This window comes from Plecotus auritus, assembly GCF_963455305.1.
Source record: "Plecotus auritus genome assembly, chromosome: 3".
Taxonomy (NCBI): Eukaryota; Metazoa; Chordata; class Mammalia; order Chiroptera; family Vespertilionidae; genus Plecotus; species Plecotus auritus.
In genome coordinates this window covers 9,043,697-9,057,687 of record NC_137772.1, presented here as the reverse complement: position 1 = coordinate 9,057,687, position 13,991 = coordinate 9,043,697, and the positions used below count along the sequence as shown (strand labels likewise).

The 13,991-nt window shown below is 56.2% G+C and overlaps 1 protein-coding gene across 7 annotated transcripts in view; it reads left to right on the top strand.

Moving 5' to 3' along the window:
- IRF2 (interferon regulatory factor 2) overlaps positions 1-11,304 on the top strand; it is a 79,653-nt gene extending 68,349 nt beyond the window's left edge. For all 7 annotated transcript variants that reach the window (XM_080659481.1, XM_080659486.1, XM_080659484.1 and 4 more), the window contains 3 exons: positions 1,529-1,693; positions 8,789-8,835; positions 9,968-11,304. In XM_080659481.1, the coding sequence (XP_080515607.1) occupies positions 1,529-1,693; positions 8,789-8,835; positions 9,968-10,270 (515 nt within the window). In that variant the 3' untranslated portion in view covers positions 10,271-11,304. The remainder of the gene's footprint in view (positions 1-1,528; positions 1,694-8,788; positions 8,836-9,967) is intronic.
- Positions 11,305-13,991: the final 2,687 nt, after the last annotated feature.

Here is a 13,991-nt window from a genome sequence, read left to right as displayed (position 1 = left end):
TTCCCCTTCCCTCCCTTCCCCTCCCCTCCCCTCCCCTCCCCTCCTCTCTCTTCTTCCCTCCTCCCCTTTCTTCTCTCTAAGCATGTCCTCAGGTGAGGCGTTAGAAAGAAGATTACCCATCCATGCTGGTGGGAATGTAAAATGCCACTCTGGATAGCAGTTTGGCAGTTTCTTGTAAAGCTAGACATGTAATTGCTACATAGCCCAGCAACTGCGCTCTTGGGATACATTTCCCGGAGAAAGGGAAGCTTACGTTGATACAAAACCTGCGCACAAATGTTCTTTGTAGCCTGGTTTGTAACAGCCGTGGGATGGACATGGCCCCAGAGTCCTTCAGAGGGTGGACAGACTGTGGGACATCCAGACCTTGGAATGTCACTCAGCAGTGCCAAGGCACCAGCTCTCTATGCACACACCTCTTGACATACACAACCCAAATGACTAAATCTCCAGGGGGTTATGCCGAGTGGAAAAAAAAAAAAAAGGCAAGCTCAAAAGGTTACTGGGTGAGTCTGTTGAGAACACAACTCGAAATGTCCAAGATTAGAGAAATGGGAAACAGGTTGGTGGGTGTCAGGGATTAGCGAGAAGGGGCGGCTGAAGGAAGGGGGGTATGCTTACAGAAGAGGAACACAGGAGATGCTTGTGTTGGTGACTGTGGGGCGGGTATGTGAAGCTACGTCTGTGAGAAAGCTGCAAAGAACTAAGTACACACCCATAAGCACACGCAGAATACAGCCTGCGAGGAGATGGGAGCGGATGCGTGGATGGCTGTCAGTAGTATCCTGACCTTGACCTGTGGTTCTGCAGGTGTTGCCATTGGAGGAAACCTGGGTGAAGGACACACAGGACCTCTTTCTATTATTTCTCACAACGATTTCTGAATCTAGAATAACCTCAAACTAAAAAGTTTGATTTAAAAACCCGAGGCAGGATTCCGAGCCAGGTGGTCAGAATTCACCTTGTCAGTGTTCTGGGGAGTCGATGCGACTCGGGTGTGTTTGTTAGAACTGGGCGAGCGTCTGCCCCATCGTCCTGCTCTTCCATCCAGCGGTCGCGTGGCCTGGGGAGAATGAACAGGGCACCCCACAGCTAGAAATGACTCAGTGGGGGGATTGGGGTGGTGCTTCCTTCCTACTAAGATCTGATCGTGTGTCTCTGAACCCTAGGACTCAGAGCGTAGCACACAGCTTCGTTTGGAGCGGGAGCAGAGAACAGAAATGGGTCTGTTCCAGGCGCTGTCTGACTGGGCCGGGGGCAAGGTCCGGATGCAGCCTCTGGTCCCACAGCTGGGGCTGGGCCTGGGCTGGGGTGGGGACGTTGCCCCCTGTAAGGACGTTGGCAGGCCTGCTGGGAGCGGTCCCGGGAGCCCGGGGCTTAGTCTTCAGTCTCACGGCCGTTGACATGTGGTCACTGAGACGCTGAGCCCTGGCTGGCCGGCTCTTTCGGGGAAGGTGTTCAGTCCTGAGAGTGTGTACGGGAACTGGATCGGGAGGCGTTGGTGCGTGACAGCTTCCTTTCTTTGAAGTTGTAGGACAGTCACATCTGGACAGCAACATCGAGGACCAAGAGATTGTCACCAACCCGCCAGACATTTGCCAGGTGGTGGAGGTGACCACCGAGAGCGACGAGCAGCCGGTCAGCATGAGTGAGCTGTACCCTCTGCAGATTTCCCCCGTGTCTTCCTACGCAGGTGAGGGGGGGGGCTCTGGCACGGCGCGAGGGGCAGGGGAGGGCTCCTTCCGTCGGGGCGCCGGCCCTGCCCAGCAAACAGCCTCCCCTGTCTCTCGGGAACTGCTCTTGCTCTCTCTCAACTGGCATGCCTTCGATACATTTGCTCCAGCAGACAGGGTCTCAGCGTGTCTCCACGTGATTGTCCACACATTTCTAACACGTAATAACATTTCTTTGGACACGTAAGTTCATTTGAGTCTATTTTATTGCACAAATTCTCCGAAATTTGGAAGGATGTTCGTAATGGAAGCTGAGCTTGAGCATGCTGGGTAGGACCCCAGGGATCATGTCCTCCAGTTCCTTCAGTTTGGGAAGTGAAGGGCCTTATTCCAGGCCACACGGTCGGTAGTAAGTGTTTGGGTCAGGACTTGACCTCCACCTTCAGACCCCAAGCCTCATTCCGTTCCGCCAGGTTTATTTGTGACTCCCGCATACATTTCCCTTCTTTTTTTTTTTAAGGAATATATATATAGTATTAATTTTTAGAGAAAGGGGAAGGGAGAGGGAGAGAGAGGTAGAAACATCGATGAGAGAGAAACATCACCGATCAGCTGCCTCTCACATGCCCCATCCTGGGGATGGAGCCCGCAACCTGGGCATGTGCCCTGACCGGATATCAAACCGGTGACCTTTCGGTTCCTGGGTCGACACTCAACTGCTGAGCCACACCGGCCGGACAGTTCCCCTTCTTTTTCAACTCAGTGTAGCTTCTGATTGGACCAGGCAGCTGAGCCCGTTTCCGACGCTCCAGGAATGGCCTGTCGTGGCAGGAACTGGCCAGACAGCCAGGGTTGGAACCTGACCCGGTGGGTTCTCCATCCTGACGGAGTAGTGACGGCTCCGTTGCCCACCGTCGTCGCATCGTCTTACGCTCCCTTCGCAGTGGTCTCCCGTTAATGTTTGGGGACTCGGTCATAATTAGGAAATATAACTTCCGAGTCACTGCTCCTGCTCGCGAACATTGAAAGCGCGAAGCAAAGGCCCTGCCCTGAGTGACACGGGCAGCTCAGGAATCCTTCCCAGGGTCCCCTTCCTAGGCTGCCTGCGGCCACCCCAGGGACAGGCCGTTTGTGAGCCACCAGTTACTAAATAACCCGAACCCCAACTGCCTGTTTGACTTTTAAAAAGTACGGTAAAATACACATACCATGGAATTGGCCAGTTTTGCTGTTTCAGTGGCAGTAAGTGCATTCGCGTTGCTGTGCAGCCGCCACCATCATCAGCTCCAGAACTTTGTTCATCTTCCCCAACGGAACCTCTGTCCCCCTTACCTGCTGACTCCCTCTTCCTCTCCCCCGCGTCTGTCAGCCCGTTCTGCTTTCTGGGAATTTGGCTGCTCCGGGTGCCTCGTCAAAAGTGGTGGGGTCCTCCAGGATTTGTCCTTTTGGGAAAGGGCTTATTTCACGGGGCACCGCGTCCTCAAGGCCCTAACTTTCCTTGGTGCTGGGAACACTAAAGCAGTGTGGGAACCGCCTTGGCCGCAAGAAGCGTCTAATCCAGCCGTGGGCAAACTATGGCCCGCGGGCCAGATCCGGCTGTTCTATCCGGCTCTCTTGCTCTCCCCTCCGCTCCTTTACTTTGAATTTATATTAGTTCACACAAACACTCCATCCATGCTTTTGTTCCGGCCCTCTGGTCCAGTTTAAGAACCCATTGTGGCCCTCGAGTCAAAAAGTTTGCCCACCCACCCCTGGAATCTGTCAGACGGGATAAGCTTGTCAGTTACTTAATCATCAGGCATGTTCTGCACGCCTACGTGCGAGTCCCTCGCTGGGGTTTGCCGGCCCCCAGGAGCCATCACTACGATTTCCTGCCTGTGTATTGCGCCCTGGGAACTGCATGGACTTCATGATCGTGAGAGTAACCCGTAGCCTGGGTGCCGTCACGGCGCCCTCTTTGAAGTCAGGAATCCAGGGCCGATGCGGGTGAAAGCCGTGGCCCAGGGGTGAACGGCAGGCAGGGTGGCACAGTGAGCCCCCACAGGGAGCTGATGCCAGAGGCCCGCTTGGAGCCCCGCCACCCAGGTGCTGCCCCCGACAGCCGTGCGGGGCTCCGCCCGTAGGACACGGCCACCTCTCGAAGGAGGCAGGGCAGGCTGCTCCGGCTGGGTTTTACAGCAGAGAACATGGAGCTGCTCTGCTCGTACTTACGTGGCTGTGGCTACCGCGTGTGGCTGCAGCTCGTGCTGCGTGACTCCCCGGCGCTGTTGGTTCGTCCTCCCCCGAGGGTGTTTTTCCACTGACTTTAGAGAGAGGGGAAGAGAGAGGGAAAGACAGAGAGAAATAATGACGCGAGAGAAACACATCGGTGGGTCGCCTCTGGCACGAGCCCCGACCAGGGCCCAGGCTGGGGAGGAGCCTGCAACCGAGGTACGTGCCCCGGACCGGAATCGAACCCGGGACCCTTTTGTGCGCCGGCCGACGCTCTATCCACGGAGCAAACTGGGTAGGCCCATGCGGTTTCTTAATGGGCTGGAGCTTTCTGATAGACTTCTCTGTGTATGTGTCGAGTCAGCCTTTTCTGAAGTCTTCTCCGCGATTCTGGAAAGGCCTCCCCCTGCTGTTGCACCAGCCGCGGCTTCTCGCATTAGCATCAGAACCCCGAGAGCAGCATTCCCCGCTTCGGGACATCTGCACGGGTCTCAGAAAAAGGCTCCGTGCCCGGCTGGCGGGCGGGAGCCGGCTCAGTTAGAGCCTGGCCTTCGGTCCTTCCGTTGTTCTCATCGTCCGGATTCTCCAGAGCCCTTGGGAGGGAGGCTTCTTTTTTTTTTTTTTTTAATATATTTTTTTTTATTAATTTTTTACAGAGAGAAAGGGAGAGGGATAGAGAGTTAGAAACATCGATCAGCTGCCTCCTGCACACCTCCCACAGGGGATGTGCCCGCAACCAAGGTACATGCCCTTGACTGGAATCGAACCTGGGCCCTTTCAGTCCGCAGGCCGACGCTCTATCCACTGAGCCAAACCGGTTAGGGCGGGAGGGAGGCTTCTTGGTTGGAGCCATAATGTTTCATCGCCGCGGCGTTCCCAGGGCCGACGGGCACGTGGGAAGCGTCCCTGTTACTGGCCGTGGCTGGTGTAAGTCTCATGAGTCGGATGGAGAGCTTGCTGCTCGGAAAGGCAGCTCCTTTGGCTGTAGCCCCCTTCCCACCTGCGTGTTGCCAGTAGGATTGGCTGTTCGCCTGCTTTCCATGACAGGGTGTGGGTCTGTCTGTCTGTTTGTGTGCTTTTTCTTTTTGGTTTTGCTTATTCAACTGTGTTTCAACCTCCACTAACCACTTCCATTCCTTTGTTTAGGAAACTGGTATTTGGAGGCTGTTGTTAGCTATTTCCCCCCTCTGATCACTGAAATATAATCCCAGCAGGATCACAAAACCACACTCGGTTTTGCAAGTCTGTCTTCTCTCTGGTTGGATCCGTCACACTTCCGTCCTGGGGAGGGGGTCCCAGAACCCGGCTGGGGAGCCTGGAGGAGAGGCATTGATCTCCGAAGGTCTGTCGAAGGGCCTCTTGCCTGAGGGGTGACAGCTGGGTGTTGCTAGGTGGCTGCTGGTGTCGGAAAGGAAAGCCACCGGAGTGTTTGGAGCAGGCAGGTGAGAGGGTGGGAGACCAGCTGGAGAAGAAAGCATGATACGAGGGACTAACCGGTCACGGCCCAGAGAACGGAGATCGCCTGCTGACCAGCAGCCAGCGGCAAAGATGGGGGGCCCTAACAGAAACCATTGCATTCTGCTGGGGGGGGGGAGGGGCAGGGATAAAGGCTCCTTGAGATGAAGACCACTCTGCTTTGAACCTTTTACTCGAGCCCGAATGAAAGCGATTGAGCAAAGGATGGCGGGAAAGAAATCCTCCTCAACCTTACTAACACTTGTCGAACAAGAACCTTCCAGAAAATGTACCAGGACGTCAGCCTGCGGAAAGGCTTTCCGGTAAAGCATACCGTCCCTCCTCCCACAAGTTCCCGAGAAGGTTTGGCCGAGAACACTGGGCTGAAGGGCAGCGGGAGCCTAAGGCGAGCGTCCTCCTCGTCCTCCTCGAGCGAGCTCGGGAAGAGGGTGTTTGGGATCAGCAGGCCCTCCCCCTCTCCCCCTCCCCCAGTGGCCTTCGGGGAAGCGGAGCCCAGGAAGGTGAAATGGATGATCGCGTACCTGTTAACACTCTCAGAACTTCCTCAGACCGGCGGGGAAGCAGCTCCCAGTGCTTTTTTAATTCCATTGTATTCGCAGTAAATAAAAAAGCCAAATCGAGAGTGATCAGCAGGGAAAGTGAAGTAAGTCCTGCTGGAGTTTCGGCACTAACACGGATGTAGACGCAGCCGCCGCAGGGGCTCATTTGTGGGATAAGCATGGACCCGGACAGTGGCGATAACGGTGAAGTCAAACCGGGAACCGGGCCTGCGCGCCCCCAGCAGAGCACTTGGAGCCGGAGGACCGCTGTTACCTAGAGAGAAGGGCCCGCGTCCTCGGCTGCAGCGTCCTTGGCTGCAGCGCCCTCGGCTGCAGCGTCCTTGGCTGCAGCGCCCTCGGCTGCAGCGCCCGGCAGCTCCTGCTCGAGGGCGGAAGGCACGCAGGCCGGGCCTTTAACCCACGGGAAACGGGTGTGGCGGTGTGGAGAGCCTTGGTAGCTACTCCAGGGGCATCGTCTTGACTCAGAAACATGCTCTGCGCTCACAGTGTCAGCCGAAGCGAGAGCTCGGAGCCTCTGTGTCTTGTCTTGTCCCCAGCTGTTCCCCTGAAGCCAAAAGCTGGGCTTACAGGGTGGTTGACGTCTGCTCACGCTCATGGTCTGTGTGAGGTCCTCGCAAGGATCCTCGCCCAGGGGCTGCCTCCCGCCCCTCCTGCAGCTGTGGCGGGGGCTGTGGAATCCCATTTTTGCCTATTGCCAGCCCCCAAGCATGCCTGTTGGCACCTGTTGGTTTTTCATTGAAGGGGAAAGGTACCGATGGGGTAATTAGGAGTGGAGGGGACAAGACTTGTACGAAAGGAAGAGAAACCTTGGCTTCTGAGCCAGAGGAAGCTCAGCACAGCAACGGGAAGTGGGTCTTGAAATTTCATCAGAGGCTGGAGTGGGAGCCAAGGCCATTACCAGCGAGGGTCTGTGGCTCCCAAGGAGGGGTGCTTTGGGGACGTCTGCCTCGTCTGAAGAAAGGAGAGGCCATCCTCTAGTTGCTCTTGGTCCCGTTGGCAATCACTCGTGCCCGGGAGAAGTCGCTGGAGAACAGCGGCCCAGAAACCACGTGCAGGGTGAGCAGCATGGTCAGCACGCTCGCTCTCTTCGTTTAGGGAGGGAACCTGTGGCTCCGTTTGTCCTCGGGTTCTCCAGCCTTCATTCCAGAGAGCCTGGTCTGTGCCCTGTGCTCTGGGTGGGCGACAGGGCTGGGCGCAGCCTGGCCACCCCCGGCTGCGCCACCAGCAGGAAGTGAGACAGGAGGCCCGTTCCTCAGTAGGTTCGGGTGAAAGGCTTCGAGCGTGAGGGCCGAGAGCTCTTCTGCCTAATGGGAGGAGGTTGGGCGCTGCTCCCCATGAACGATCCTCGAGGCCTGTGGAGGCCTGTACACAGGCGCAGCCCTGGCCCGCGGCCTGCAGGCCTTGCCCGGGAAATGAATGGCCCAGCCTCAGGGTCTCTAACGGCCTGTGCATTTCAAGAGTTCTACCCTTTGTATTTGGTTTTCTCAAAACTCTGAATGCTGAGCAACGGCACACAGTTTTTTTAGTTGAAGTTTTAAGATTTTTTGCTTAAAAAAGTTGACCTTTTTTGCCTAAAACAATCTTGTATTATACGTGATTTGTGATCACCAGCCATCGACTTGGACTCTGTTAGTGTAGCATGTGCAAATCTAGTGCTGGCCAAGGCCTCGGGCTCAGTGCAGAGGCCCAGTCCCCTTGGCCCAGCGCGCCCCGCCCCAGGCCCCGTCGGCCTCGCCCCCGCCTCGCCCGCTCATCACCGAGCCCTTTGGAAGGAGCGGCCCTCCCGTTTTGCAGGCGAGGAAACGGCAGCTCCGGGCAGTGGCTCCCAGCGGGCAGGTGGGTCAGGATGGGCACAGAATTCCTTATCTCTGGCTGCAAACAGTCTAACCACAAACGCAGTGGCTGCAAACAGCACACATTTATTAACCCCCGTTCCCGGGGGCCAGGGGTGCAGGCGTGGCCGAGCTCAGGGTCCCCTGCACCCATCTGCAGTCCAGGTGCGGCCCTGGGCTGTGTCCCATCTGAGGATCGAAGTGGGGGTCTGTGTCCAAGCTCCTATGGTGTGGGGCACAGTAAACATAGTTCCTTGCTGGCTGTGGGCGGGAAGCAGCCCTTAATTCCTTGTCATACGAACCTTCCCAACATGACTTCTCGCTTCCTCGAAGCCAACGACAGAATCTCCTCAGCACACAGGTCTCAGTCTCGTTGGGTAATCACACACATCCCCCCATCACCTTCGCTGTGTGCTGTTGGCTTAAAGCAAGTCACAGGTCGTCTCCCTGCCCCCACTCCCACTCCCAAGGAGGGAATCCCACAAGAAGGGAAAGACCAGGATGAGGATCGTGGGGGCCACCCTGGAATCTGTCCCCCCCGCACAGTGACCCGGGTGGACAGTGCAACTTACAAATCCCAGATATCAGTACCAAAGGGGTGTGAGGGCAAGGAGGGATCTGAGTGAATGGGGTGATGGAGAACGGCTCCGAGTTGGGACTTAGCGAGCAGATTGACATGGGCTGGGGGAGCGGACCCGTATGGAGCTGGGGAGACAGCCGTGGTGAGGACGGGCCTGGCCGGGAGCGCAGCGGGCATGGGGAGCAGACAGCAGCTGGGAAGCACCCCACCCTGGGAAGTGGTGGCCGTGAGCAAGCATCGCCTGGCCCACGGGAAGCGATGGCGTCTGAAGGGCCGTGGTCACTCTGGCATCTCCCAAGGCCAGTGTTTGACCTTAGGAAGGGGACGGAGATTGGGAGGTCAGGTATCCGTTTCGCTTCTGGAAAAAGAAGGGCTGATACATTTTCTAAAGACCCCCTGAGCCTCGAAACAGTTTGCGGGCAGGAATGACGGCCTGTGTTTCTCTCTCGTGAACAGAAAGCGAAACCACCGACAGTGTGCCCAGCGACGAGGAGAGCGCCGAGGTAAGCACACCGCCCGCCCCTGCGCTCCTTGAGTTTCTTTTCTCCTGGTGGTGAGTTTTACTCTTGGGTTTGCGTGTGTGCGCGGTTAAGTGTACAGGACGTAAAATGTATCACACTTTCGGGTTTTGAATGATAACTTGAAGCGTTGGGAACGGACGTTGCCATCGGGAAGAGAGAAGGAAAGGGAAACTGAAATCCAGGCCGGCCAACGCTGATGTCCCAGCCGCTATCAACAGCCTAATTCTCTCGCAGCAATAGCATGTCCCCGTGACCAAACGCGGGAGCCGGATGTGAAGGTCTGGCAGTGCTAAGCAAATATCCCACCTGCACCTGCGGCCCCGCCCCCTGCGCCCCGTTTCCTGCAGCCCCGCCCCCTGCAGGCAGGTGTGTGTGGGTCCTGATTCTGAGTCACTGCTTCCCCTGCGTCTCCCTCGCGCGTGGCAGGAAAGGGCTGTGGAAAGCAGCCTTGTTGTGTCTGAGAGAGGGGGAGTCTGACCGACTGGTGGCTGTTTGCATCGGTGGGTTCCCAGTGCACTACACACTTCGCAGTGTAGCCCAGGAATTCTGACAAGGCAGTGCAAGGGGTAGAGGCCCACAGACGTTCCAACCATGTCTCCGAGGTCAGCCTTCCAGCTCTTTCTCGGAAGGAGGCTGCCCTTGGGGTTAGCTCTCTGCTTGGCACCCTGGAGCTCCAAGCAGCACCCATTTGCAAGCAGTCAAGGGGCGCTCGCTGTGTGGTGCTGTTTCCACTCCCCTCCCTCGGACGGGGCCATCCTTGAGGAGCCAAGTCTCCATGGCACCGGCCACCAGGGACGGGGCTGGGCACGGGAGTAGAGGGGAAGCAGATAGCGAGCTGCTGCCCTGCCTTCCTGCCTGCACAGAGCGTCCCGGCTGCGCTTCTGGGAGGCAGCAAACGGGGACCGATGAAGAGGGAAGAGAGGCCACCGCGCGGGGCAGGCCGAGCCGGGGTGGGTTTCCGTGGAGGGACGTCGAGTCGCTGAGCTCCCGTTCCTTCCACAACTCCTAGGAAGTTCCGTTTCCTAACACGTGGGGCTGGTGGTACTTTGATTTTTTAAGCCCCAGCCAATAGGAGGCCAAGAAAACACACATCTTAATTCTTTTCCTTTGAAAGGGACGACCACCCTGGCGGAAGCGGAACATCGAAGGCAAGCAGTACCTCAGCAACATGGGGACGCGGAGCACCTACCTGCTGCCCAGCATGGCCACCTTCGTGACCTCCAACAAGCCCGACCTCCAGGTCACCATCAAGGAAGAGAACTACCCGATGCCTTTCAGCAGCTCCTGGCCCCCGTACCCCGACCACCCGCTCACGGCCTCCGTGACCCCCGCGCCCGGCAGCAGCCGGCCGGACCGCGAGACCCGGGCCAGCGTCATCAAGAAGACGTCCGACATCGCCCGCGTCAAGAGCTGTTAGGCCTGCGACTTCCCGGTGGTCGTCGGCATGCCTCGGCTTCGTGTTGTTTGTCTGTATTTTATTTTCCTCTCTGACACCTGTTGTATACAAATCTAAGGGACAGAGCCTCGGCCACAGGACAGTGACCGCCGTGTCCGGCTGCGGCGCCGGGCTTCTCTCTAACTCAGGACGCCGGCCCGGCGGCAGGTGGCAGACAGTGTCTGTAGAGCCTGCTGGGTCCGGGGCTGCCCCCTCCAGCGCCAGGACGGCACAGGACCAACCCCCACGCGGCCGCCTGCGGCCCGGCCACCCCCCCGAGCGGGCGCGTCGGAGCGGAGCGGGCGGAGGAGACAATGTGAACCAGCTGGACGTGGTTATCCTTGTGAATATGTACATAGGGCAGTACTAGCGGCTCGCCGGCTTCTGCACCTTATCGTAAAGCACTTACAGGTAGACCTTCTCGAGCCCTCGCCCTACTTCTCCACACTCAGCCCTCCCCTGTCCCCCACCCGGTTCCTCTCCTCCTCCTCCCCGGGCGGCTGTGGGCCCTGCACCAGGATCAGGAGGAGAGGAAAGGGTACATCTCCACAGAGGTCCCACGTGAAGACTGCTTTAAAGGAGAGCGAGAGAGCATCTTTCTAAATCTGCTATGCTTGAAGGCCATACGGTACTAAGGAAAATGATCTCGGAGATCTTATGCAAATTCCCAGATTTGAAGACAAAAAAAAAAAAGAGAGAGAGAGAGGGAGAGAGAGAGAGAGAGAGAATACTCTAATTCTAACCAGAGCAAGCTTTTTTATTTTTTATACAGGGGAATATTTTATTCAAGGTAAAAAAAAAAATTCTAAATAAAATAAAATCGTTTTTTATCTTTTCTACAGCAAATTTATAATTTTAAGATTCCTTTTCTTGTTTCTCAGCAGTTGTTATGACACCCTTGTGGCACACTGTTTTTTAATTTTGTAAAGGTGAAAAAGCTTTTATGAGCTCATGTAGCAATCAAATTATCCTGTGGATTGATAATAAATGAATATGATATATAGTTAAATTTTTAATGGGCGTCACGCCTGGCTTTGTATGAACTTTAGAGCATAGCCACGGGACAGGACCGACAAAGGATCGTTTCTCCTTGGGGACCAAAAACGTTTTCCCGTTTCCACCACAGGAAACGCCAGAGGTTCCTCCTGTGAGGGTGGTAATGGCCTCCTTTGAGGGCTGGTCCCCAGCCAGGCGCTGTGCTGCGTGCTTCACCGGAGTCACCCTCCGCGGTCATCACAGTTTGTGCCCAGTAAATGCCTTTCCTCAAGGTCACTTAGGTAGTCAGAGTCAAGGGTGTGATGAAGCCCACGTCTGGTGTGACGATGGGGGGAGTCTTTTTACCACCCACTCTCTCTGAGCACATGCCACGGCCTTGTGCTCTTCTCCTTCTCATCCAGGGGCACCTCCGTGTGACTGAAATGTCACATCATGGCCCCTGGGCAAGGCATCTTCAACTGGAGCTGTCTACTGGGCTCCTACTCTAAGTCCATCTTCTTCCCAGGACCCGGGGCCATAGACAGAGGTCTCAGACTTAGGGCACGTCTTTCCAGTGAGAAATGTGACCCCAGACACCACCACCCATTTGGACGTCCAGGTGTCGTCCTGACCTTGGGAAGCCTCTGCGCTGACCTCACGCTCCCACGGGTCTGTCTGTGAACCCAGGGAGCTGAGACTGAGCTGCCTCCCTCCTGCCCTGGGGGTGTGGAGGAGATGGCTAACCTGGGGGTGTGGAGGAGATGGCTAACCCCCAGAGGATGGGGGTGTAGAGGAGATGGCTAACCTGGGGGTGTGGAGGAGGTGGCTAACCCCCAGGGGACAGGGGTGTGGAGGAGAAGCCTAAGGGACGGGGTGTAGAGGAGGTGGATAACCTGGGGGTGTGGAGGAGATGGCTAACCCCCAGGGGACTGGGGTGTAGAGGAGATGGCTAACCTGGGGGTGTGGAGGAGATGGCTAACCTGGGGGTGTAGAGGAGATGGCTAACCTGGGGGTGTAGAGGAGGTGGCTAACCTGGGGGTGTGTGTGGAGGAGGTGGCTAACCCCCAGGGGACGGGGTGTGGAGGAGAAGCCTAAGGGGGGGTGTGTGGAGGAGGTGGCTAACCTGGGGGTGTGGAGGAGATGGCTAACCCCCAGAGGACGGGGTGTGGAGGAGAAGCCTAAGGGGGGGGGGGTGGTGGAGGAGGTGGCTAAGTTAATATTTGAACAGGCTCCGCAGTGAAGGACAAAGGGCTGATTTTATGCCCGCGCAGTGTGAGGCTGCAGAGGTAATTAGTGGTTGTAAACGGCTGCACCCTGAGCAGAAATTAACTGGAGCGTTTCACTGGCCCATGGTTGTGGTTGAGATGCGCGTTGGGGGTGGTTGCTGGTTCTGTGAGGAGCACTGACTGCGCTGACTGAGGGTGACCTCTGAGGTGAGAGGAGGAGTCGGGAGGAGGAAAGGTGCTCCGGCCTCAGCAATGAGCTCTCAGCTCAGCCCTGCCCTTCTCCCAGCTCCATGAAAGTTTACAGAAACAGTAACAGAAGGTTACTGAGTCCCATGCCTGGCCATCTAAGGGTTAAAGGTGGCCCCTCTTCCCAGTCCCTCTTCCCTCTTCCCAGCTCATGTCTTGCCCCTTTCAGCAGCTCTGCTGGCCCCAAACCCATGGCCACCCCTCCCCACCCCTGCCCTGCCCTGCTTCCTCCACTTCTGTGGCTATAGCTAGATTCCCAGAACCTGGCCAGGTGAAAGGCAATTCCAGATTTGGAAACGCACAATTAAGTATTAAAGATCACCTCACCCATGGCTAATAAGGCCGTGAAAAACAGAATCACGTTTGAATTATTTCGGAGAAAGGCTGTATGATCTCTAAGGGTTACTTGCCAGTAGTTGACATGAAGACAAACCCTGGGGCGTGTCCCGGGCCCCTGCCTCGGACCTCCGTGTCAGTTAGAGGAAGTACCGGGACACGTGCTTCCTCAGCCGGCATCTGTGTGAGCTGATAGGCTTTTATGATGGGCCGTGTGTGTGTGTGTGTGTGTGTGTGTGTGTGTGTGTGTGTGTAGTGCAGTGTGACAGCCATTGGGACATTCAGTAGTCTCCATTCTCTGCAGCCAGCACTCGTCCCTCTCTGATCCTGAGAACATTGTACAGCTGTGACCTGGGACTCCAGAGGCAGGGGTTCCGCCTGAAGGAAGGTTGACGGAACTTGAGGGTCCCTGATAAATCCATGACCAACCAGAGCACAGTGTCTGTGTTTAGGTGACAGATGGGCCAAAGGCGGTGTTTAGTCAACTTAAATATTTTTAGAGAAGAAGAAACAGACATGGATAAGAAATACAACACAAATGCATTGGAAATTAAAACCCAAAATAGTACCTTTTCTTCCCCCCCTCCCCCCCACATCTACAGTGTACTAGCTGATCAAGTGACTGCCACTGAGAGGGAAATGTTGGGAGCGAGCAGAGGGAACTTCCAGAGCTGGCTCCAGGACTTGGAGTTTTCAAACTTGTGCTTTGGGAAGTATTTTGCAAGTGAATGAAAAAGATGTTAAGCCCCAAAGGGCCTCTGCTCCGAGCCAGAGAGAGGGAACATGAGACATTCCATTGGTCTGAGGCCATTCTTTGGATGTTGCATTCATTCGGTTTTAAAAGCCCCCTGTTATTCTAGCTGCGGACAAACAGACCCAGATAAAAGGGGAGCATTAAGAACCCCACCGTTCTGCCAAAT